The sequence below is a fragment of the Syngnathus scovelli genome, chromosome 8 (genome assembly GCF_024217435.2).
Source record: "Syngnathus scovelli strain Florida chromosome 8, RoL_Ssco_1.2, whole genome shotgun sequence".
NCBI lineage: Eukaryota > Metazoa > Chordata > Actinopteri > Syngnathiformes > Syngnathidae > Syngnathus > Syngnathus scovelli.
The window spans coordinates 11,627,515-11,654,422 of NC_090854.1; the positions used below are offsets into that span (position 1 = coordinate 11,627,515).

At 44.7% G+C, this 26,908-nt stretch overlaps 1 protein-coding gene across 4 annotated transcripts; it reads left to right on the forward strand.

Moving 5' to 3' along the window:
- The first annotated feature begins 512 nt into the window (after window positions 1–512).
- LOC125973960 (ATP-binding cassette sub-family C member 4) lies at window positions 513–26,097 on the forward strand. Of its 4 annotated transcripts, none has more exons than XM_049728691.2 (31): window positions 514–765; window positions 1,106–1,216; window positions 1,763–1,883; window positions 1,953–2,177; window positions 2,249–2,338; window positions 2,537–2,700; window positions 2,772–2,897; window positions 2,968–3,217; window positions 3,291–3,398; window positions 3,466–3,555; window positions 3,638–3,844; window positions 3,914–4,008; window positions 4,068–4,154; window positions 4,223–4,319; window positions 4,492–4,683; window positions 5,103–5,234; window positions 5,308–5,345; window positions 5,559–5,653; window positions 6,040–6,186; window positions 11,386–11,465; window positions 16,619–16,769; window positions 17,321–17,440; window positions 17,512–17,622; window positions 17,692–17,792; window positions 17,898–18,089; window positions 19,292–19,447; window positions 21,675–21,764; window positions 22,215–22,387; window positions 22,661–22,766; window positions 23,430–23,564; window positions 25,283–26,097. In XM_049728691.2, the coding sequence occupies exons 1-31, from the start codon at window positions 692–694 to the stop codon at window positions 25,346–25,348; spliced, it is 3,930 nt and encodes a 1,309-aa protein (XP_049584648.1). In that variant the 5' UTR covers window positions 514–691; the 3' UTR covers window positions 25,349–26,097. The 4 variants fall into 4 exon arrangements, with proteins under 4 accessions (XP_049584651.1, XP_049584648.1, XP_049584649.1 ...); XM_049728692.2 differs by having other exon boundaries at window positions 3,638–3,815; window positions 3,891–4,008; XM_049728693.2 differs by having other exon boundaries at window positions 515–765; window positions 3,624–3,815.
- Window positions 26,098–26,908: the final 811 nt, after the last annotated feature.

Consider the following 26,908-nt stretch of genomic DNA (forward strand, 5'->3'; position numbering starts at 1 on the left):
ATTAACACAGCAAATGGCAAAAGTCACGTTTCGGTGTAAGCAAAGTCCACGACAGTTCGTCATTTATTTTAGGGAAAGAGGATGACTCATGATTTCCATCTTAGGGTGCTGTTGCATGCTTCTGTCAAAACACCTGAAGTATCAAGATTTTTTCCATAAATCACACTCTATTTTTATTTATTTGCTCATGTTAATTAATCGCTAGGGAAATGCACTGTCTAATGCAAATGAGCAAACTCGGCCCTTTTATTGCTGGACCACTGAACCTACTTCTAAAATTGTAAATGCGCTCCCAAATAAAAGTATATTATCAAACATACCACTAGATGGCGCAAAACTTTATCTGTCGTTTCTTTTGTGTTCTGCTTGACACATTTTAAGTATTAACGTCCCAATTAAGAAACCTACTTAACCTATTGTTTGTATACACAGAATTTATCCTCTTTATTTTATATATCTAATTAATAGGAAACAGTAGTAAGTGATAGATGGACACTTCTGCCGGCCAACCACAACATGCGGTGGACTTGAATACGTCACACGCGCTCAGCTGCCGGCCGGCGTTTCTACTGGAAACAAGTGTCCTTAATTCTCCTCAATGTTACCAATTGCAATGTTGACGTAAACTCGACCTGTTTTTCTTTAACTATTCTGGTGGCAGAGAAAGTACCCGTGTTACTTTCCCAGTGACATGGAAGCTCTGCGTCAAGACGTGAAGGATAATCCGTTTTCAAAGGCTAATCTTTTCTCCAAGCTTTTCTTCTGGTAAGAAAACAGCGACAGCCGACATTGACACAAGTGCTTGTGTTGTCAGTCATGCTAAAATATCATGCAATTGATAAAAACCGACTTCAATTTGAGATTTGAAAAGGGTGCGCATGTGTAATAACAAATAAAAACTCCGAGGGCGCAAAAGCGCAGCAATATGCATGTCATCATTTTTATTTTTTGCTTCAAGCTCTTTGAAAAGTGGATCTTTTATTTTTGAATTTTGCATTCAAAGATATTAAGATATTGTAATGCACATTGGTTTAATTTAATCCCGGAAAAAATATGCACATACTACTAATACTGCTGCTTATTGATTTTTGTTTGTTTTGCCTAGTTGGTTGAATCCCTTGTTCAAAACTGGCTACAAGAGGAGGCTAGAACAAGATGACATGTACAAAGTTCTTCCTGAGGATGCGTCAGACAGACTTGGGGAGGAGTTACAGTGGTGAGAATACTCAACGTATTTCTATTCATTATTATTTAATTTGTAATAAAGTCTTGGAGCTACATAAATAATAGCTCAACAATTCAAAATCATACCCCAGTCCAATACACAACTGTAAATAAACTACTCAAATGTGCAGCATGTATAATGCATATGAAGTACAGACTCCCCCTCCGCCGCCTCCCCTCACCCTTTCAGGAAATGTGATATTGTGTTTGAGACATTCGGCCTACCTATATATAGAAACTATTACTGAAGCTCCGACACCAACCAAGTCTGTTTTGCAAAGACGCTTTGACTATTAGAGCTCAATTTAGGACCAAGTCTTGCTTTGCTCACACAGTCGCATATGACGTTTAGTGTCATGCTGTCCGGTCAACAGGCTTGGATGTCAAGAGGGTTCAGATAAAGGAACAACATGGTGCTGTCAGCAGCTCTTTGAGCTGAGGACCCTCACTCATGCACACTCCAGTGGAAACATGATTAAGTCGCTAAAGCACCAATCACACAGCGCTGATGTAATATTGATATGTACTACTTTCAAAGGTACTGGGATCAAGAAGTTAAGCTAGCGACAAAAGCTCAACGACAGCCTGAACTCACCAGAGTCATCGTCAAGTGTTACTGGAAATCCAACGCTCGTATTGGAGTGTACCTCGTCATACAGGTGAAGTCAAAGAAGGCAAGGATATATTTTGGGTGTTTAAAAACGTGTCTGGGTTTTTTTTTCCATCAGGAAGTCATTAAAGTCATTCAGCCGGTGTTACTCGGTAAGCTCATCGAGTACTTTGAGAGTCCCGATACCACGGGCCCAACTGCCATCCACAAGGCCTACTGGTACGCAGCGGGCGTCTGTCTGTCCACCATCTCCATGGCCATCCTCCACCATCTCTATTTCTATCATGTCCAAAGAGCGGGCATGAAAATCCGTGTGGCCATGTGTCACATGATCTACCGTAAGGTACGGAAGGGCGACGTTATTGAGTCACATTTTAGGCCCTCAATGAAACACTTTATTTTTTTTCTGCAAAGGCTCTCAGTCTTAACAACATGGCGCTGACTAAAACGACAACAGGACAGATTGTCAATCTGCTTTCCAATGACGTCAACAAATTTGATGAGGTAATTGTCTCTTTGGTAATATACTTGAGGTAGTGATTTTTGAACTTCCATCAGCTGTAAACTTTAATCGTCAAAATAAGACACTGAAATATGTCACTAACGTTCGAGTTTCAGGTTTTTAATCAGTAATGTTGTTAAATGCGCTGTATAAATAAAATATTGTATTGTATATTCTAATTGATGGTCATTTTCTCCCAGGTAACACTTTATCTGCACTTTCTATGGATCGCCCCCCTGGAGGCAGCATTGGTGATCATCTTATTGATGTATTGGATCGGTCCATCATGCCTCGCGGGGATGGCCGTCTTTTTCGTCCTTATACCAGTGCAGGCTATGTTTGGAAGAGTGTTTTCCAGGCTGAGGTTGGAACTCATCAAAATGACCAGAAAGCCAACTGTTGTCTCGCTACTGCCACAAGTGTGTGTGGTTTTAGGGCTGACACGGCAATCCTGACTGATGATAGGATACGCACAATGAACGAGGTTATCGCTGGGATCCGTGTGATAAAGATGTACGGGTGGGAGGAAGCCTTCGCCGCGCTCGTGGATGAAGTCCGAAGGTTTGCCTTTGTTCTGTTCGGCCGATACACCCCCATTGCATCCCCCGACAACTCATTTGTGATGGCACAGAATGGAGATCTCCAAAATAATGAAGAGCAGCTACTTACGTGGTTTGAACATGGCGTCGTTCTTCATGGCCAGCAAGCTCATCATCTTCCTCACCGTTTGCGTCTACGTGCTGACGGGCAACCGGCTGTCTTCAAGCATTGCCTTCATGGCCGTTTCCCTCTACAGCGCCGTCAGACTCACCATCACGCTCTTCTTTCCCTTCGCCATCGAGAAGGTCTCGGAGGCCCTCATCAGCATTCAAAGAATTCAAGTATGAATGCAGATGAGAAAAAAAATTGATTCTGTCCAAAAAATCCCAAAAGCTGTTGCATGATACCTGTTAGAATTTTCTCCACCTGGATGAAGTTGCTCCTCAGCATCTGGAACTCCCGGCGGAAGAGAAGAAAGACTGTATGATGAAGATTCAGGATTTGGTGTGCTATTGGGACAAGGTGAGGACAAATGAGGTTTTCCAAAGCAACCTGAAATATTTTAAGTGACTGCATGTTTTCCTGCCAGATGCAAGAAGCTCCAACTTTACAGAATGTGTCCTTCACAGTGAGACCTGATCAGCTGCTTGCTGTGATCGGTCCCGTTGGCTCCGGAAAGGTAGCGCCGCCATTGATAGGCACTCGTAAAGTCGGCTTGGCGCTGTCTCATTTGAAAATTTGTATCAGTCGTCTCTCCTCAGCGCCATCCTGGGAGAGATGAGTCAGCAAAGCGGTGCCGTCAAAATCCGAGGAGACGTGACCTACACTTCCCAGCAGCCTTGGATTCTACCCGGCACCGTCCGAAGCAACATCCTTTTCGGCAAAGAGCTCAACCGCTTCAAGTACGACCGAGTGCTGAAAGCCTGCGCCCTGAAGAGAGTGAGAATTATTCCGGTTCCCCCGTGAAGGTTCTTGCATCTTACAGTAAGTCAAGTTTGGAGTGACTCTTTTAAGGACTGAGTTTGGACTCTGCCCAGGACATGGAGTTGCTGCCAGGTGGCGACTTGGCATCCGTCGGAGACAGAGGAGCCAACTTGAGTGGAGGACAGAAGGCGAGAGTCAGCTTGGCCAGGTGTGCACAAAAGATACAAGGCATTTTCTTTTGACTTGACCGCTGACTGTGTTTTTCAGAGCAGTGTACCGGGATGCTGACATCTACCTCCTGGACGACCCCCTCAGCGCTGTGGACGCTGAAGTCGGCAAGCACATCTTTGAAGAGTAAAACAGCGGCGCCGTGTCATGTTCAGCTGTTTCCCCTTGAACAATTTGAATATTTTTCACCCCAGGTGCATTTGTGGACTCCTCAGGGACAAGCCACGTGTTCTCGTCACTCATCAGTTGCAATATCTGAAGGCCGCCCATGAAATTGTAGTCTTGAAGGAGGTGAGGGAGTCATATTCAGAGTTCCATTCAATCATTTTCTTTCCCTTCTTAGGGTCAAAGGGTGACTGTGGACACGCACAGAACTGGTTGCCAGCCAATCACAGGGCACATTAGACAAACGATCATTCATATTTGAACTAAAGTGTCTCATGGGTCTTTTCCATGGCGTCAGGGTCAAATGGTGGCCAAGGGGAGCTACAGAGAGTTGCAAAACTCTGGAGTTGACTTCACCTCACTCCTCAAGGAGGAGGACAGCCAGGAGGAAAGACCCGGCACAACCTTGACTCTCTCTGACAAGTCCATGTCCTCCATGTCCTCCTTGTCCGCCTCCTGCTACTCGCTGATGGACGAGACATGCACGGCGGTACGTGCAACTGGGTTACGGATGTCGTTTATTTTGATCGGCTGTTCAAAGACGTTTTTTGACAGGCAGTCTAATAAGATGCCACTAGGAAGACAACTTGATTCTTGTAAAATATATTACAAATTGTTCAAGCATTTTCTTCCTTTGACATTCATATTAAGACCTTATTCTTGCTAATTAATACCCGACCCTTGTAAAATTCCAATTATTCTCACCAATTATTACAACTTTATTTTTACTAAAACTCATGTTTATTGATTTCATTGTGCCTAAAATAGATTGCTAATATTTATGCATCGTTCTTAAATGACCAGTATTCATGCAACTATGCTGTTTCCATTTTTCCTCTAGAGGGCAGTACAGGCTTACCTTTCCCTTGCGTCGTGCTGTTCAATGATGGATTGTATGTGTATGTGCAGGCAGCGCAGCCCACGGAGGAGGAAAGGCGCACGCAGGGAGCCATCGGCCTGCAAATATATGTGAAATATTTCAGAGCAGGCGCGAACTTCCTGGTTCTCTTCCTCCTCATGCTCCTTAACGTTCTCGCACACGTGAGTCCATGATAATTTGCCAAATGGAATTGTGTATTGGCTGTTTCAATAAAAATGAAGATTTGTTTTTAAGGTGGCGTTTGTGCTGCAGGACTGGTGGCTTGCTCATTGGTAAGATTCTTATTATACAATTGTTTGCAGAAAAAAAAGGAGCCCCTTGACAGGGTACTTTTGTGTTGAGGTGAAAACTTAGGGATGAAATGTTAACCATGACTTCATGTGACGCCCTTTGAAGGCCCTTTTCCTTTACCACTGTGGGAAAAATGTCCTGTTTGTGCCGCTTCTTTTCTTTTATGTATCCTTGTTTTTTCTTTTCTCCGGCAGGGCCTCCGAGCAGCAGCACGTCAACGTAACGCAGTTCCACAATGGAAGCTTCCCCGTACCGCTGGACCTTGACCTCTACCTAAGTGTTTACGCAGGTCAATCTTGTTAATTGTTCACCTTTGAAGAAAAAAAAGTACTGTACGTCTCTGTACTATACAATACAGCATCCTTTCAGAAAAAGGATTTGGCGGTTGTTTAGCAGTAACCCAAGGCCTTCAAGGCCAAGTGCGACTACACGGGCCTCAGTTGTGTTGAGAGATGGCGACCCCTTACGTGTTGTCTACGCTCAGGTTACGTTGATCCTCCCAATGTGTACTTAAACTCACAGACAAATACAGGGGATAAAAAAAAGAGGCACTTAAGTGGACGACATTCATTTCGCACACAGAAGACCTTTTAAACTTGACTGTCCTCGAAAAAAAAGCATGAGGACGGCATCAGAGTTTTCTGATATTATTTTTTTTTTCCTCTGCTGCGAAAGGTTTAACAGGTGCGGCTGTGCTGTTCGGCTTCGTTCGCAACTTGGTCTTCTTCAATGTCCTGGTGAACTCGGCCCAGACCCTTCACAACCGAATGTTTGGTACCATCCTGCGGACGCCGGTGCACTTTTTCCAAAACAATCCAATTGGTAAGGGGCTGACTTTGTTCATCAACTTGTTATTTCAAATAGCACTGAGGTTATTCTGACAAGTCAACACTAGAGAGCAGACTGCGCTTTGCTTCTTTAAAACATGCTTACACTGTACAATTTAAGTTTTTACCTTAGATGAAGCCATTCTTATAAAACAAACTGATTTTAATAAATATATGTTTACCAACAAATATAACTAATGAAACTACAATTAAAAAGTATTTTATTATAAATAGTGAACGCATACATTTGAATTTTGAAAAAAAAAATTCTTTACAATTTGAGGTTGAAATTACACCGAATCAAGTGCGATAGGTACAAAGTTGATTTGAGGGTATTTTGATAAATATGTATATAAAAATATTTTATACACATTAAAACATTTCTCCTAAATAGATTCAAAAATTATGTGACAGCAGGGAAAATAAAGGCACCTATTTTTGCGTGTTTTAGCCCATAGATATTGATGGAAAATATGTACATTTTTTAATGTACACATATTATTTGTAGTATTTTCAATCTTTTATATTAAAAAATAGGTGCTTTTAAAAAACAAACCTGACTCTGCTTTCAAGCACATGTCAACTGCGAACAACAAATTCAAATTTTTTTTGCTAATCACTGTGTAACTTCTCATTATCGGCTTTTTTTTAACAATCTGTCATTTAAGCTGAAGTCAGCTGGCTAAGTGCGCAGGAAAAATTGAAGACATAATTTTTCCTGGCCATTGTTTATCTGTCAGGAGACAATTACTCAGTCTAATCTCTTGATAGAGGCAATGCATTTACAACCCAATCGGCCCTGGTGGGAATGTGCAACAGGAGAGCGGCTCGTATCGCTCTAATGAGTCACCGTCAACTGCTTCAATATGATTTAAGGGTGTTTGAGGCGGTCGTAGCGTCAAAGCTCGCCTTTTACAAAGACGTGTGTGTTCCTATAGCAAACACTGCTGGTCTTTCAATCCGTCACCGATATGTTTGCTGTTGCTTCCGTGCGGCGTGTCGGGACTATCTGGGTGTGACTTAATCTATTCACAAACACTTTGAAATAATGTAATCGTGTGTGTTACATTGGCGCACTGGAGAGGCTTAGCACACACGCTTATCTGATTGGAGCTATCGGCGACTATTGTGTGACCGGTCCGTTTATTATTACAGCTTGGCCTGCAGGAGGGCAAACAAAGCAGCACTGGATTTTCAAGCTAATGCTTCAGAGATCAAGATAGTCATTATTAATTGATTTGTCATATTTATACGTCTGCATAATGGAATTTAAACCTTGATCAAATCCTGCGTGATGCTTTGACGCCGTGGCTTCGCCAGTTTACAACGGCAGCCGGGACATATTTAAGGAACACCTGCATAATCTCATGCAAGCATAGAATTAGCAAAATGACACCTACACAACAAGAATCCTCAGTTCAGAGCGGTATTAGTTGATAGATTTAGTTTATAATTCTGGGTGGTATTTAATCCGACTAAAGCTTGAACGCAGAAGATATTGTTTTGATGCCTGTCTTTCAGTCAGTACACAAAAGCAACACATCAGATTTTTTCTTTTTTTTTTTTTTTTCAGTAAAGGAGGTAAAGCATATTTTCCTGGCATCATCCAATCTAGTTTTGATGGATATCCAAAAAGAAAATACAGATAGAGAAATTGTTTTTTGACTGCCACAAAAAGAAATGGTAGAATACTGTCAGTCTGTAACACGAACCAGAAAGCAATCCGCTGATGACAAAGTAAATGAACAAAACCGTTTTATTACATACAATTTATTTTCTTTTTGCCATGTGGGTCATGATGGAACTTTTCCATAGCACCGCACATTGGCCGTAAAAGCAAGAAATAAATATATTTAAAATGAACTGTAAATGCGCCGCACATTGGCCGTAAAAGCAATAAATAAATATATTTAAAATTGACTGTAAATGCAGATTATAATGGAGCATTTTTGCAATAATTATCCTAATTCCGCTAACCATGCTAACCTCAGTAGATACAAACTGCTTTAGTTAGCATTTCAACCTTGACGGGGGTCTATCTTTTCGTAAAGGCAAAATTTGCAATCTAGCTTTTGTATGAGATCTCGTTCGAGATTTGACAACAGTTGACGCGAGTTAGCGATACTGCCACTGTGCACAGGCTGAGCATTGGAGTGTGGGCCTCGGAGGTAAAGGTTACCCTTTCAGGCATCACTGCACAAAGGTCTTACTTGTCGCTGTTTGAATGTGCCGAGCAACAATGCACTACAGCACTACCGACTCGGAACCGATGGTAAGGCTTTGTATGTCTTCCGTATCAGAAATTCAAGACATTCAGTACCAATTTGTGTCAGTGTTGATCGATGGGATAAATTGTAATTAATCAGGTTAACTCAGGCTACTCATAACCTCATACAAATGGTTGCTAGGAACAGGGTCCCTGTTTTGTATTAATCGTCCTATACTGAAAGTTAATATTTGGAGTTTAGCATAAGATATACTTGAAACAGAACCATTCATCCAAAGGTGATCCAGTTGGAGCAGCACAGACAGTGGATGTGCTGAGCCTGATGTTGATCCCTGTAATTTAGTGTCATTGAGTGGCTTAATCCCCTCAGAGACTGCAGGCCAGAGCCTTGGCTCATCAGCACACTTAAGGAGCTGAGTTGCAGTCAACACACACATCACACACAGACACACACACACACATACACTATACTCGCCTTTCACACCAACACAGTGGTCCATCTCAGTGCCGAACATTAAATCTTCTGTAATTCCTCCATGTGAGATTCTAATTGTGTCTACAGAGAAACTGTTTTTTTTCTTTCTTCTTCTTTCTCAAAATGTCTGAATTCCTGGTCCAGGATGCAAAGTGGGGGAAGTATTGCAGACAGCAGGATGATGATATCGAAGTGTGTAAATTGAATGTGGAGATGGAGCGGCGCGCGCGTGTGTGTGCAGCGTGGCTGATAGAGCTCCCCCTCGCTCGGCACTTGCACTATTTAATTGCATGAAAGGGAAGGCAGGGAGATTGCACAAGCCTGGCGGTGAGAGCGAAGAGAATGGATTTAGAATGTATTAGTATTGGCAGCAAGGTGCCGGCGGTGGGAGGCTGCCCCAGGCCCCCTGGGCCCTTCATGGAAAGTGCAGGTGAGCTGTGCCACCTCCAGCCTTGGCAACACCCCCCCTCCCCCCTCGACGACATTATTGCACTTGCCTGTTTGAAAAGACCTCTCTAAGTGTGCCGGTGCCCACACGCGGAGTTGCTTCCTTATCGCGATGTTTACAGGGAACAGCGATTTGCCACACGCCTCGCTCGAGCCGGACCCCACTGTTCCACTTCTTTAAATGTGATGGGGGGCCCGCTCACCTGCTATCTCCACCTAAGCTGGGAGGGCTTGATATTTCCTGAGCCTAGAAAAGTGGCGCAAATCACCACCGGTGTCTTCAAAGCATGAGAAATGGTTTGATACCAGCGCGTATCGCTGAAACACTGATCGCCATTTTGGCACAAAAGCTGATATTGTTGACAAGCTCCCAGTGATTGAAGCCATTGTCCCGCACTGATCTCACCTCACAGGCATTTGCATTCACATAAGCGCGGCGAGCGTAATGCATCCGGATCTCTAGCTCATTCCCTCTCAGTTCACCGAGCCGCTTGTCACGTCAAACAGCTGATAGTTGACTGATGTCTGCAGCTTGGAGCGTCGCATGATGTAACCGGCAGAAACATATCCCTTTCTCATCGGCATTGTTTGTTCGAGGCTTGCGAGAATTTGGGTCATCTGTGGCTTAGACGGTAACATTACATAAAAAAATATCGGAACCTGCACAAACACGCTTTGACAAGCCGTTTTTTCCAGGCTCCGGCAAGATTGCTCACTAGCATAGTAGCAGCAGCAGCTAAGCGAAGCTTTACCTCGCTTATTTGAACCCTCCCCTCGGGATGTCTGTATGCTAAAGGGGCACTCGCACCGCGAATACGATTAGTCTGCCTCCGAGTGTACAACATGCTTACGCCACTTGACTTTGAATCAGCGCTGATTTGGAGCATTGCTGGCTCGTTGCGGGGAATAATGCTTTGGCGGGGTTTATGCAATGGCTGTTATGCGGGAGCCCGGCCCCGTCCGCATGCATGTTTTTAGGCGGGAGCGCTATTTTGGATAAAGCCGTAAGCCGCTTACAGCCGTGGAGAGAGGTGATTACAGGGCCCACCTCCATAGCAGTGACTGGGAGGCAACTTTTAGGTCAGTGGTGCCACGGCTCCACCGGCGGGCCACACGCTCCCGCATCCTCCTCCCTCTCTCCGCCTTCTTAAAGCTTGCATTCATATAGTCACATCAAAATATATTTGCTTGCTTAGTCATGGGTGGGATTTGCAGAGTAACTCCTGATATGAATTTTTCATGCGCCACAATCATCATACATTATCTATGAAACTAAAGAAAATGAAAAGAAAAATTTAAATAAACACTTTGGTTCATCACCTGCAAAAAATATTGATATCCGACATTGGGTATTGAAAATTAAATCGGGAGTGAACATTTTATATACAACGATATTATTATTTTGCTCCACTTTTATTGTTGAGTGACAGTGGAATAGGTGGCACCGCCACTTTTTTTTTCTTCTTCAGTCACGGTGCGATAAAGAACGTCTTAAAGCAGAGTGGCGTGGGGATTGTCACTTTCAGTGACCCTGCAGTAAACAGTATGTGAGAGCCACTGGAGGATATGACCATGTTCTCTGTGGCAATATAAAGCAAGCAAACAAAAAATATTCGAAATAATGAACACCTGAGCAGATTGTAGGCAGCTCAATTAACGTCACAACAACAAGGCAGACAGGCAGTTTGCGTTGCCCTCACCACCAGACACCTTTTGTTGCCAAACAAAAGCCTCCTGCACTTATTCATCGGAGAAACAAACGAGTCATTGTTTTGAGGCGATAAACTGATTTTTTTTCTTCCAGATGTGATACACTCGTCTCTGTTGGCTCAATACAAACAAAACGCAGTAATTAAAATGGCTGCCGCTAGAATAATGTATATTGTTTATACCGTCATAGTTTTTTAAAGTGTGCTGTAAATAAAGTTGCTGGTAGGTCAAGTTATTTAGTTTGGGTTACTTACTGTGAGGGAAATTATAGAAATGCCTCCAATTATGTTCAACATCTCTTTTTATGTGTTCTTTTGTGTGGCGTGGTTCCACAGGAAGAATCCTCAACAGGTTTTCCAAAGACATGGGCTTCCTAGACTCGATGCTGCCATGCACGTTTGTGGACTTCACCCAGGTGAGTCTCACCTCGCCAGGTCTGCTTGCTGCAGCGCGGGGAGGCCATTTCATGCCTGGCTAAACCTGCTTTGTGGTGCGCGTCCCCTAATCTGGAAACAATTACTGTGGGATTACCTGCCAGCGCGGCCCAGCGCCTTCGCAGATTTAATAAAAGTGCCTCATGGGCTAGGGGTGCGAGGGGGGGGTGGGGGGCGTGGCTCCCGTAGTGCGACACAACACAGTCGGCCTTTTCGCAGAATGTCCACGCAGACTAAGCAAGTGATTGGGAGAGGAAAAAGGTGGCACAGAGGAAATAATGGACAAAGGATGATGGCTTAGATATGGAGGGAAACAGTCGGGAGGGGATGACGGGGATGAGGTGTTGAGAGGAAGTCAGGTCGTGTTTGCAGGGGTGGAGCTGCAAAGATGGCCACGGGGCAATGGGGCACCCTTGAGGATAAATTCGCACAGTAAAAAAAACACGTATTTTTATGTCACTGTGGTTTAGCTCGCTGGAAATGACAGGTTGAACGCCTCTGTTTATTTTGACTCAATTTTCAATTTGAAATGATTCATCCATTCCAATTGTCCTCATTGGCTTTATGCAGCGCTCATCTTAGGTCTCGCTAGCCAAGGGCCACCCCGATGCAAGAGCAGGTTAAGTTACCCCCACCATCTCCCACGAAAGCCCGCGGAGATGCGCCAGCTCATGCGCCTCGCTCCACAAAGAAGGGAATGTTCGCAGCACAATTGGAGGTAGAGGAGCAGGCGTGGCTCCTTGGTTAGGGCCAAAGAATGGAACAAAGGCGCGCTGAAAACGAATCCCCCCCACTCCACAATGCCTGAGTGATGTTTGTGGCAGATACCCATCTCCCGCTAGACAAAAGCCATCTTAAAATGCTCAAAGCACAAAAGATGGCACGCACAAAAGCTTTTTTTTTGTCCACTTCATTTTGATAAGGTGAAGAATGGCAAAAGTAAAATAATAAGTTGAGAGAAGAGCCCGCCGGCGATGCTGAAAGCAGTGAAAAGTTTACAAGGCCGCAAGTAAAAACGCATGTTCGTGTTGCACCTGACCTACTGGACAATTACGCTGGTTATTATCATTAGTCTTGTTAAGAAGGAAACAAAAAAAATGTGTGATAAATGTGCCATATTTTAGTAACAGATCCCAAGTGAATTTTTGTTGGGTCACCAACTTATCTTTGCACTGGGACATAGTTTTGATTTTTTTTTTTTTTTTATCAAATTCATGTCTGCTGGTTTGGGGTTTTTTTGGTCCAGGGGAGGCACCAAAATTTGAGTCTTGAGTGCCTTTTAAGTTCGGTACTCCCCGTTTTGGACAAAGCTGTATTGTTTGGGTAACTTTCAGTTCTTGTTTGCAGGTGTTACCACAGATCATTAATGCTTTTAGGAAGGAAGGGTACCCCCCCCACCCTTTTTTAAATCAAAGCATTAGCTGCACAGAAAAGCTGCTGATCCTGACTATTGTTGCTCATTCCTGGGAGAACATTTCCCCCATAGTCTTTGTCTAAATGGTTGTCAGGCAGGAATAAAGTGAAACTTCATAAACAAAGCCCTAACTGGTTTATCTCCCTCTATAGGGAGAGCCCGTTTTCTGTGAGGGGATTTGCACCGGAGCCTCCTCCCTTTTATGCTGAAGTAAGCACTTTAGCAGCACCACCCTCATGCCCACCTAACAAGGGGATTCCCTAAACCTGGTTACACCCTACCGGCCATTTTGTTTTTTTCCCAAACAGGTCTTATTTTGCAGTAATTTAGTATACTGAAAGGGAGAGTCTTCTTCGCTCTCCTCTTCACAGCCAGGCGACAAAGAGAGAAATGTCAATTAAAAACACCTCAGGCTTTGTGGACTATTAGCTTTTGTGCGGACTTGACCTTTAAATCCTGAGTTGGCTTTGTTTTCACAGAGGGGGCAGAGCAGGACAAAAAGGGGGGTTGTGGGAAGGGGGGGGGGAGGTCTGTCAGTTCAGAACTTCCTCTGAGAGCTCTTGACCACGTCACACTTGCTATGAACATAAGTATATATACTTCTGAACCCGCTTGTTAATTGAATAATTAATTAAGGAATAGTTTTGGAATGTCATTCCTGCAAATTCATTCTCCCGTGACTGCAATTTTTCATTGAAGGCAAATAAAAGCATACAAATTGCCTCCTAATTCAAGCATCACAACAGCAACGCCCGCAGTAGTCATTAGAGAGAAGATCGCCGGGGTTTGTTCGTCGTGCTATAGACACCGACAGAGCACAGAGGACACTCGCAAAACACAGACAGAAGATGGCTATTGTTTAAAAAACACTGGCGGGTGGATCTTGTTTCTTTTTGTTCATGTGTGTGCGCCCATACGGCGGCACATTGTGTGTCAGGCTTCTTCATCGGCTTTGTGGGATATGAGAAGTGCTGACGTAACCGTCAGTGTAGTGGGATGGGATTTCACCGGCTCTTCTCTGGTTCTTCACCGCCCCAGTGACAGAACAAGTCAAGAATGCGCTGCAAAGCTTCGGGCACTGCTAAGGTTACTTTGGGAAAGAATAGCAGATGCTTCTGTTTGGAAATGTCTACATCGTGTCGCCTTATACATCTCCATACGATCATAAAAAAACAACAAATGTAAGTTGGAGAAAGCTGTGATGTTGGAAAGGTCGGATGAAGACTTGGAAAATTTAGGAAAGTAGGTCGTAGTAAATAACGCCTCACCTAAATTGCCCTAACTGAAAGTACAAAGTGACATCTGATAAATAATGGAAAAAATGGAGCAAAAAAAAAAAAATCAAGGTGACTGTATGATCAGTGACACAAGGTCACATGATGCAGAGCATCATCCAGGATGCTGTGGTCCTACGGTTCTCAGCCGGCGTGACTCACACTACCCCAGTCCGGGAGGGGTCCTTCAAGCATGGGAACTTCCTTTTACGCCGTCTCCGCCTCGCCCCCAAAACCTCCCCATGTGTCAGAATGATGAATCCCGGGCTTTCCGCGATTCACCAATCACAGCTTTCCCGTGTCGTTAGAAATGTGTTTTGTGTCGCCGAGGAGGAGAAAAGGGCGGGGATGACTGAATGGTGGGCACAAATGATTTATAGTTGGAGCCTATTTCAAAGCCTTTCTCTTATTTCCACGATGGCCTTGGAAATCAGCAGCTTGACTGAGCCCAAATAAGTGACTTCTTTTACCTTTTCATAGCACACAAAGGCCCTAATCCGAGGACTACTTGAGCCACCAATGTAGACGGCGACCGAGACCACCGCAGTATGTGTCAGCCTCAACCCATCACGCAACAAAACGCATCGACTGCAGCTTTATGAAGTGAATATGGCCCACAAGGAGCAAATGTGAAGGAGGTGTCCACAGTCAAAGAAAGGCATCCGCATCTGGGCATTTAATGCTAAAATAAAGCCCAAAGACACAGCAGAATGGATCGGGTCACCGCCATTGTTCCGCAGCCCGAGAAGAACAGCCCTGTTTTGTTTCAGTACCACTGACCCTTGCAGCTTATTGTGCCGCCCTGTCACAGAAAGTGTGGAGGGGAAGAAAAAAAAAATCCGGCAATGACAGAGGACTTCTTTTGAGGAGTTTTCTTTGCCGTGCTTTCCCCTCATTTCCTGTTTTGTTTGCACTTTTTTCCCAGTGGCGAGCGCGGCGCGCTGTCAGTAAATAAAAAGGAGCCAGAAAGAGGTTGCGGCCGGCGAGCGAGCCGACTCCTCGTATCCGGAGGGATGTTTCATTAAAAGCCCAGCGTTTACTTTGCATCGCGCTATCGCTGCCCCAAACAAATATGACGATTAACTTCAATTTTGCCCATTTATTGTGACATCAAAGGGGAGATGCTATCGTCAAAGCAAATAAAGCAATTAGGGTCCGCGGGGATCCGAATGGACTTTGCGCACAGCGCTTGTGCTTGAATGAATCAATCGCATGCGTGCGGTGGCTTTCTTTTCCTCGCTATAGAGCAATTAACGCTAATTCTTTATTTGTACACGAAACCTTTCTTCCATCCATCCACTTTTATGTGCGACGGGATGTGGCTTTGGGAGTTTTCTGTTCCTGTGTGGCTTCGCCGGCGAGATATGCTCGTGGGCCGAGAGGGTGAGGATGACTTATCGGAGTCATCTGTGTGTAGTGGTGGGCGGGAGCCGCCGTGTTCCCGATCCTGACACGATAAGCGGCAGACCGGGCAAAATGGATGACATCAAACGGGTGGACATGGCGACAGAAAGGCCCGGAGGGGGGGTGCTATCTGAGGCTTCCTTTTCCTCATGCGTCCCCTTTGATGACCCCTGCCGTCAGATAAGGCGCCTCGGCTCGGGCCCTGGCGAGCCCGACTGAAATGGGCCCAATTAGAATTGAAATGAACTAAGCCAGTTAGCATGATGTAAAGACGAGTACGGGGAGATATTTGTTCACTTCATGTGTGTTGCCCTCAAGGAAGGAGGCCTGATAGCGCGCAGTAATGGCCCGTGCGCCATCTCTCGCCGCAGTCTGCTGGCCTTCCATCAAGGCTCAGATTGAAACTTATGTAGTGTGAAATTCTCGGGATCGGATGTGCTTCGTAGTTTCCACTCCCCGCGTGATTGTGTGGGCTCCACCACGCCGGTGCTTCCACTGGTAATACCCTCTCGGAATGAACCGGAGAGGCTTTTCATCACATACAAAAAATAAATATAATATCTGAATGTGATCATGGTATATATATGTATAGTATAAATGTACATATTTAGGATCATTTTTTTATGTTGATTTTTAAAATGGCTGAAAGCAGGGATGTACCGTGACCTAAATTCAGGGGGATAATGGGGATGAAAATTTTTTGACCCTTCGTTAAATGACTGTGCTGTCAGATCTAAAGCCACAGCTGGCGAGTCAGTGTGTTGTCATGGTCGAACAGAGTGTGGTTTTTGGTGGCCAGCGGACAGTCAGCGTGGTCTGGCCTCATGCCTGCCACCTCCACTTAAGGTGTTGAAGGCTCCACCGTAGGGGGCTGCTCGGAAATGAGCTGAGGATAAGTGTTAAATTCTCACCTGCTTCTAAGTGAGAATGAGCACTGCCGTGGTTTTCCTTCCACGCGTGCAGTGAGTCGGCTAACCTGCTGCTACTTATTATACGACGGTGGCGTGCAGACAGACAAAGTTTTTTTTTTTTGTCTCCTCAGGTGTTCCTGCAAGTGCTTGGTGTGGTCATAGTGTCCGCCATCGTCATGCCTTGGATACTCTACCTGTTTGTTCCTCTTTTCGTCGTCTTCCTGTGTTTGCGACACTACTACCTTCAGACCTCCAGGGACATCAAGCGCTTGGAGGCGACCAGTAAATTTTTTTTTTTTTTTGGGGGGGGGGGGGTCACCATGTCTATTGGCAGTGGTAGACAAAGCTGAACCACAGGAATGCTAATAGACTATTGAGGAGCTCCACGGTCATTAGCATAAAGGCTAAAGGTGTCGCTGGCCTCTGACTCGGCCACACGCAATTTCCTCAAGAGACGGGAGTTCATGACATCACATACAATAGGGAAAATGCCAAGTGGGCATGACCGGGCTTGAGTTCATCTATTCGGATGCCGCGTCGCAAAAGGCTCCAATACGCACTGCTCCAATAGCTTGTGTCATCTTCAAGAATTAAGCTTTTAAGCGGAAACATTTCGGCTTTGTGAGCCTGACAAATGCAAACAAAAGACAGCTGAATTGCAACATTTCCATAAAACGCTTTCATATAGACGCCGAGACTATCACAAGCTAACATTTAAAGTCTTTGCTTGACTGAGCTCCATTAAAACACTGTCCATTATTATACATGAAAGTGCAGAATGAGCATTTTTATAAATGTGTACGTTGAAATGCGTCTCTGTCCATTTCCCGCAGCAAGGAGTCCCGTTTTCTCCCACCTCTCGACTTCCTTGCAAGGTCTGAGCACCATCCGAGCGTTTAAAGTTCAGTGGCGGTTTCAGGAGATGTTTGATGACTGTCAAGATCTCCACTCAGGTCACAAAACGTATTCGCTCAACTAAGCAACGTTTACTGATTTTTAACAAAATCTCCATGTTTGCTAACAGAGGCCTGGTTCTTGTTCCTGACTACGTCTCGCTGGCTTGCCGTGCGCCTCGACGGGATTTGCTCTATTTTCATCAGCGTTACGACATTCGGCTGCATTTATTTCAATGACGGTACAGAATAGACTTCCCGTAGCCATGTGACGCCTTCTCGACATCTGACCACGTGTGTATTCGTTTCAGATATGGACCCCGGTAAAATTGGTCTGGCTCTGTCATACGCCGTGACACTGATTGGCATGTTCCAGTGGGGCGTCAGACAAAGCGCGGAGATCGAGAATATGGTGTGAGATGACTTCAAGCACAACTTTCAAACAAGTGTTCAAAAGTCTAAAGGCAGATCAGCATTGTGTGGACAAGAATTAATTTTAATGGAGTCGTTTTCATAGATGACATCGGTGGAGAGGGTGGTAGAGTACGCCGAGCTGAAGAGCGAAGCACCTTGGGAGACGGACACAAAGCCGCCGCCTGATTGGCCGAAGAGAGGCTCCATCACATTTGACTCAGTCAACTTCTCCTACAGTGCCAGTGAGCCTTTAGTGCTCAAGGACTTGACTGTGGTCTTCAAATCCAAAGAAAAGGTACACGCCCACATAGTCATGCATGATGTCATCAAATTCCACGAGACTTCAGATCAGTGATCATCGTAATGGTCGAGTCCACAAATGCCACAAATGGCTTTTCTGTGTTAAGCTCCTTCTAAATAATCATAGTCCTTGTTTCCAAAGACGAGATCTTCCTCAGCGGTGTGCACGGCCCGTGACGCGGGTTGATATGCAGCCGGCGTAGAAGGTGGGATGTGCTTCATTGTTACGTGGCATTCTTTCCCAATCAATTATTAAAGGACAGCATATTGTGCTGCTGATTCTCCAGGACTATACCATTTGTGATTCATGGAATACATATCTTGTAATTAAGACTGTTGAAGTGGATCCACATTTGCATTTTGAGCTACCTGCCGGTGACAAGTGTTTATTCACTATGAGAGAGAGGAAGAAGGAAGGCATATGGAGAGAGATGGTTGAGGATGATTGGGATTGTGTTTAATGCAAGGGGGTGTGTTTTTGCATGGCTATGCTTGGGCAGGGCGGCTGATTTCACAATGAATAGGTTGATAAGTGTGGAGGTTCTGGCTCTGACATAGGGAGGGAAGGGAAGGGAAGGAGGGGGCAGTGGTGGTGGTGGTGGGGGCAACTCTGCTGCATGTCACCCATAAAACCACAACATTCCTCACCAAGGTCACATAAGCTGATTTTCCAAGTCGCCTTGACACAAATATGACAAATTTTCATAACAAGCTAGATTACTTGGTCAGTGGCTATCCACACTGCCAATGGAAGGTGATAAAAAAAAATAAAAAAAATGCCATCATACGCCATTGATATCCCGCATCCTCTGGAGAATCGTGTGAAAACACACAGCTCCACCGCAACAAAAACACAAGGGGATTTCCAAGTCTGCGCAAACCCCACCCTCCATGTTTCACAATACAGTGGTCTGCAAACTTCTTTGTCACGCAGATCCGTTTCACTTAAGAGAACTTTTCATGGAGCGGACCAAACATCAATCACACGCAAAGTATAACGCAGTCAATCACGATTCTTCGGATTTTGAAACTATTCGGTTCTGTGTAAGCAGTTTTTATGTAAACAGAAAAATGAAAGATGAGATTTGCATTTAAAAAAAAAAATGTTGTAATATATATAAAGAGTATGTAACGCTGGGCTTTACAAAATATTTTTTTCTGATTGTGCAAATGCAGTTTTCTATCCGTCCTCGATAGGTGGGCATTGTGGGCCGCACCGGCGCCGGTAAGAGCTCTCTGATCTCGGCCTTGTTCCGGCTGGCAGAACCCGAGGGCAAGATCACGATCGATGGCTTTCGCACGTCCGACATCGGTCTGCACACCCTCCGCCAGAAGATATCCATCATCCCGCAGGTCAGCTTGTTATCACCACTTACTACTTTTCATCATTAACATAAACCAACAGATAAGTCGAGATACAACTGCTTGCACCGTATTTGGATGACTTACAATTCTAAAATGTTTGCATGCATCCTGATGCATACAGCAATTTTTTTCGAAGCTAGTGCTAATTGAACAACACCAAAAACAAAACAATGACTTTCTTCCTCCTTCTCATTTTATGACATGATCCCCTTAAACTTTCTCCCCTATTTTTCTTTACGGTGCTTTAAATGACATTTAGAGTGAAATGAAGCCATATTGTGAGCTTGTTAGTTTCTAACCATTCTGTGTCACTGCTTACATAAACCCTCATGCTTTTGGCGGCTTTATACACCTTGCCTAAAATCGAACACAAGTAAGAGTCGTCACTCAGAGGATTTCTCCAAGTGAGACAAACGGACGCCTTAAGACAGTTTAACTTTATTTCCGCTTGTTGAAAGCGATACGGCATTAGGAAAATGCCAGCCCGCGGGTGAGTGTCAGCCGAGCGGAGGCAGGGGAGGAGACTCCCACGGCCCGCACCGCGAAGAGAGCAGCTCCGCATCCCTGACAGGGGATTAGCCCTCTACCCCCCCAAACATGGGAAAGCTGCTTAGACCGAAGTCTCCCCATCCTCGCAGTCAGAGCCCCCTTGTATGCCGTCACTTAGCTCGCCGTCGCAGCCAAAAAGCCCAAAACGCGTTCATTAACGAATCGATGTGGTTTTGATCGTTTTCTGGCATCGCCACCACTTTGGAGAAACTTTTCCCTCCTGGTCCCAACTAATGAGATGGATGCGATGTGACTGTGTTGACTCGCTCCTGCGGGGAAAATCCCAAGTGTAACGACACGCTTTTATGAGATGTCTCTCTGCAGAGCACTAAGTTTTACAAACCGCACGCATTCATCTGAAAACCCTTTTACTCGCTATATGTCAAAGATGACATGATATGCAGTCAACCTGTCGCGTGGAAAAGATTGGGACGTAATTTTAGGTTTCCTCATTTTCCCTTCTAGAATGTCGAGTGCGATATGCATGAGATACATGCTGCGGTGAGGAGTTTCATTATTTGCCAGCCGCAGATGTGATTATGATAAGCTTCTATTAGCATATGGCATTAAAAAGGAGCCATTGCAGATTCTACTGAATTACCCAGAAATTACTTTTTAAAAAAAAATTATATATATATATATATATATATATATATATATATATATATATATATATATAAATATATATTTATTTATTTATATATAGAGAGGTGTGCAGCAAACAGAGGAATTAGTGAAGCAGATAATCGCAGAATGGAAAGTTGTGCTTGAAAGCGTTTTTTTATCCGACAGAACGGCAAATCCTCAATTAAAGCATGTCACAAAACTAGTTTGAATTGGGACTTCAGCTGACTTAATGGCACGCTTCTATTTTGGCTGTCAGGGGTGGGGATGGGGAAAAAAAAAGAGTGCTGGAAATAAAGCAGTGGAGCATCTAAAGCACAGGTAAACTAAAAAGTGCTTTTTTTTTTTGTAGGAAGATGGTGTGGTCTTGTCTCCTCACGTAGAAAAATGTTGAGAGGAGTTATAAAAAGACCAAGGATGCCTGATTTTATATCACCGTGCTTGACAGATACACAGAAGTTTCGCCTTTTAACTCACATACAGTCAAACCTTTAAAAATCACACAAACACGACAATCACTTGAAGTAGTGCACATCAGTTAAATGAAGTAAGCGGACTCACAATCAAAGTAGGAAGAACTCTGTGTCAAGTTAGCAAACCTAGCATGCGTTTTACTTCTTTCCTTACCTTTTACCAAGAAATATATAGAAGGCTATACATGTCCCATCCGTGCTACAGGTGTGTGTGTGTGTGTGTGTGGCTTGGATGGAGTCCCACCTGTCGCAACAGTCATTTCACACGCGCACATGACTTTTATTTTACCAATCTATACCAATTTGGCAACTGTACAAAATGTATAATATTCACTTCTCTGCCATATTTTTCCTTCAAGTAAAAGATCAACATAGCGAAGCGGCCCAAGGATTGAATGAGACTCCTGAGTGTATCGAGCCTTTTGTGACCCCCCCGCCCCAAACACACACACACACACATTTCCTAGATGCGCTCCATAAAGGCCCGTCTTAACCCTTTCACGCATCCGAGCCCTAGTCATTATCTTTACTGGCCACGGCCTTCTCTTTCTATATCCGTCTATCCACAGGACCCGGTTCTCTTCACGGGCACCATGAGGAAGAATCTGGACCCTTTGAGCCAGCACACAGATGAGGACCTGTGGAATGCACTCCGAGAGGTACTCCAGCCCATCTCTGAATGATTCCCCCTTGCCGGCCCAGGGGGGGATCCCTCTGTCCCCCCGTACAATGCCGCCATTCAGCCTCCCTGCTCGCCACAAGTCATGGGGGGGAAATCCCATTAGGGCCATGGGGCCCCGCTCAATGTGCGGCTTGTAACTGGGAAGCATTCAAAGATGTGTTTGGGCAGTCAGGCCAATCAGGATGAAGGCTCCCCCCACAGCGAAGGGCTTCGGCTCCTGGTCCTGCCTCTGAATGGGTTTGGTGGCCTGGATTAAAGCTCCAGGCTGGCCACAAGAGAGCACTGGCCAAGGTCATCGGCGGACCTGGCCTTGCTTTGTGCCAGGCGGTTAATGGGTGTGTTTGGATGGCTCTTTAAAGGCATCTCAGCGGGAAGCCTTTAGAAGGGAGTAATGAAGGGCCGGGGGCCGTGCTCTGCCTCTCTGCAGGTGCAGATGAAGGCGGCGGTGGAGGAACTGCCCAGTAAGATGGAGACGCTGCTGACTGAGTCGGGCTCTAACTTCAGCATGGGCCAGAGGCAGCTGCTGTGTTTGGCCAGAGCCATCCTGCGCAAAAACCGCATCCTTGTCATCGACGAGGCCACGGCCAATGTGGACCCGAGGTCACCATAGAGTTTAGAAGTCGCACTCCAACAGGGCTCATCAACACCGATGTCAGACAGACAATGCTAATGCTATTTAGTGTTTACATTTTCTACCCCCTCACTAAACATCCTGACAACACTTTGCAAAAGGAGCTCCGATAACCCTTTTGCTTTGTCACGTCTCCTGCCACGCATACCTCTCTGCATTGTAGTGCACCGCGTAAAATCCCCGCTCGGGGCGCTTTTGGAAGAGTGTTTTGTTCTCAGGTGTTGTGTTCCGTGCTACTTTAGAACCGACAGCCTGATCCAGCAGACAATCCGGGGCAAGTTTCAAGAGTGTACCGTGCTCACCATCGCTCACAGGCTCAACACCATCATTGACTGTGACAGAATACTGGTAGGTTGCAAGGCGGTAACTTTCCATTGTCCTCAAGGTTCTCATGACATATTCAGATTTACCTCTGCTTGTATTTGGAATAAAACATTTTCCTGCTCTTTGACGTTAGTCAAATGGATGTATTTAATTTTTACGCATACTATAGTGGAGTCTATCAAATTCAACACAATCCAACATCAATATCACAATTTCCTGCAAGGTCGAACTGTGGCTTTCTTAAAAGTTTTTTTTTTAAGCTAAACAAGTAGAATTTTACCGGAACTATACAATTGAAACAAAGTACTCGCCCTTTAAAGACGACACATTCAGGTCATAAGGCACCTTTTATTTTTGAAGGGCTTTCAACAAACCTCCGCAGAGACTGAATTCAATCACCACATTTTGTCACAGCACTGCCGCCTTCCTCCCTCACGTTGTTTCCTCTCATTGAGCCGACTCTCGTGCCACTTTCTCTTTGGCTCTTTTCCTACAACTGCCTGCAGAGGTGCCAATTAGTGCCATTTGTGGTCGTGTTTGTCAAGAGTCTGCAGCTCTGCAGCACCAAACGCTTGTCCGGCCACCATAAAATGGACAAATATTGAACAGCTTGGGCGGTTAAAAGTAAAACACGCGGGTGCTGGCCTGGCACGAGCAAAACAGTAACCGTTGCCTGCGTGATTGCAGGTCCTGGATGCCAGCAAAATTCACGAATATGATGAACCTTACGTGCTGCTCCAGAACCACCAAGGGCTTTTCTATCAAATGGTCCAGCAGACAGGACAAGCTGAGGCGGCCTCACTGCTGCACGTGGCCAAACAGGTAATCAAAATATTGCCCCTCCGTTGTGTTACAATTCGACTTTGGCATAATATTTCCCCATATTAGCGAGAATATATTTCAGGTTTTGTATGCCCTAGATTGCCCATGATCTGTTTCCTCGTCAACCAGTTTAATAATCTTATCGATATGATAGCCGGACCATCATGATAAGATATAAACAGAAAATGTTTCAAAATATTGTCCTTTTCAAAATATATGACCTAGCATGAATCACCCAAATGCTAACTTTTGAAGCGAGTGTTTTGGTGTTGCATCAGAAATGATAATGAAGCGTTGGCCCGACACTCCATTTTGACATTGATCGAGTGAAGCAAAAAATGAGCCCTGACAATGTAAGAACGCTTTTCAGCAAAAGTACTACAGCCAGCAGAACATTAATTTCAAGAGAAACGATCCCTTTGTAGATTTATCATCCTCAGATATGATCACAAAATGTGTCCATATAATCCCCCTCCCCCTCCACATAATTTTGAGATCATTTTAGAGATGATTCTTGAAGAAATATTGAGTTCAACTTCACGGTGATTGGGGATAAACTTTCTATGGGGATTACTGTCATAGAGAACGTCCATATTTTTCCCTGTGAAATTCATTTGTGATGTATTTCCCCCTCGGACAGCGACGGGCGATAAGAGCAGCGGGTTCGTTATTGTTGGGCGCCATTCTCGCCGCATCTGTCTGGGGCCGCAGATAGCATTGCATTGCAACTTCAAACGGGCCTTTGTGCAATGAGAAAAAGTGGGCATCATTTCATTTTCTCACAACTTTATCAGCTCCCGTCCATCTCGTCAGCCAGAGGAGTGAAATGAGTAAAATAGTGATTTGAAAGAGTCAGCACACTGCGCTATTATTTGCTGCGCTGTTAGCGTGCCTGCACACTGCTCCACCGGCGGCGGCGACGTATTGTCCGAGCCCTTTTCCTTTTCCTTTCCTGCATTGTGCGACGCTTCCCCTTTCATCAGATTACTGTCTAGCACCACTTTTACATTAAATACTGAAATGTTGTGTGACAAGTTTCTATAGTTGTCACTCAAGTTTCTACACGTTCAATAATCTGATATCAAGCTCTTTCGGCTTTGTGCGCTTTGAAAGAGGCTCTCTCGCTGCCTCTCTGGATACCGCGCGTTGCGGACTTCCTGTTTGCAGCTTCTTTTTTATTTCCGTCAAACTTTCCTCCGCCGGTGAATGCCATTCTTTTCTCAATAGAATTTAATAGAAAAGCACACACAAATGGAAGCGTCAGATTAAATTCAGAGCTGGATGCTTTTTTCCCCCCCTCCATGATTCTGACGCAACCTACTCTACGAATATGGCAGGCAAAGTTATATTTTATGTTTTTCTCATAGAAAATCAATGTAATGTCAATTAATTAGTTCCAATTATTATTTTTTTCCTGTTTCCAGCAGTCTGTAAATATAAAATCATATTCAAGGTAAGGTCATGTCGTCTTCATTGCAGTTGTGCAGCTCCCGACTGTTTATATGAAGAATTCAAGGTTTCCCAGATAAATCCGTCCATACTATCAGCGGAATTGGACGTTTCCTCCGTTAAATAAGCCACTCTGGCATGCTTGAGCGGCTGACAAATCCCTTCAAGCCAGTGCCGACTGCAGCTGTCATAAACACGGGCGCCGCCAGATCGGCGTGGCGATTGCGCGTTCGTATTCCGTGACGCCGCTTTCCCTCGTATGCTTGCAGGTGTACGAGAACAAAAAGCGAGAGGCGCGCCACCTCCAGGACGTCGTCTTTGAGACGTCGCTCTGACACTTTGGAGAGCGGCTTTGACCGTCGTCGGCGACCGATCCCTAGCGGAAGTATTTTTTTATTTGGCTGGACTGTCTACTTTGGTGTGTGTCTGTGCCTTTATTGATAGCGTGACTGTTTACCGATAACACCTCGCTATGTTACTCTACGTTGCACGGCGGGCTTCTCGACGGGAATTCAAACCTGCGCCGGAGATTGAAAGAGTGCACATATTGAATTGATTAATTCCATTGACAGTTTTTATTCTCCCTGTTTGGGCTACACTCAAGTGAGCTTGGAATTATTTGGAAAAGGAGAGCTAGCGAATGATTGTGCCTTTGACTTCTTGTGTGAGCACTTTTTATTTAATTTTCAATCTTCCTGCACTTTGAACATGACCACTATACTGTATGTCAACCTCAGGTCAGGAAACAACAGGATGCTTGAAATGTGCTACAACAACTCAAATCAAGAGTTTGTTCAACCACTTTTTACGTCTCTGTGGAGATTTTGTCCTACATGCAGAGCATGTTGTCCAGGTCTTGATTTAGCAAAGCAGCCCCAGACCATCACATTACCACTACCTGACTATTTGTACAATGTTTTTTTCTGAAATGCTATTACCTTTATGCCAGTTGTAATGGGACATACACATAACAAAAAAATCCAACTTTTGTTTTGGGATTATTTATTTATTAAATATTATTCTTATTCTTATAAATGCTTGACATGAAATATAATGGACATGCAATAAAAATGTCCTTCCTTGACTTTTTTTTTTTTTTTTTTTTGGTCTTTCCTGCCTCGCATTCATTGAGTGACTCCAACAATGTTTGAGTGCGCTTTGCTTAATCTAACGTGTCAGTGGCACAATCATGACAACGACCCGATTACAATGTGATTTTGTCATTAGCGGCTCAATTAGCAAGCGAGCTGCACATAACTGGGGATGGCAGGAAGAGCTGAGAATGGATGAGCCACATTTAGAAAAAAAGCCACGCATTTGGCTGGTGAAGTACAAGACACACACATACGCGCACACACACTTACACACACAAGGGAGATTTAGACAATTCATTAAAGCCAGTCAGTGTTGAGCCAGCGTCATATTAAATGGTTACTTACTCTCAAAGAGCCCCCCGGGAGTTGAATTGTTGCCTTGCAAATAGATTAAAGTTTACATTGAAAAAGAGAAATGGAATTGGGGTGGAGGGACTGGGAGGGGGGGGGGGGAGTGTTAATCAATAGCATAATGGGCTAGTGAGAAGTGGCTGCCTGCTGCCTCAAATGAAATTACCATATTTTTAATCTTAATTTTCCACTCTGTTTATCTGACAGTGAGGATGTGCAATCCAAACAGATAATGAGACAGTGGGATATTGACAGAAGGGGAGGGTGGAGAGGGGCAGGGGGGTCCGGAGTGCTTGTTTCAGTGATTAAACAGCGTGATCGGTGATTACTTTGTGTCGCCGTGTCAGGATGGCGGCCAGGGGGACCTCGTGGCAGCTGGAGCACCTGACGCAGCATTGACAAGGAGGCGGGGGGCTCCACAATGGGGAGGGGGCTTCTAATGGCACTATC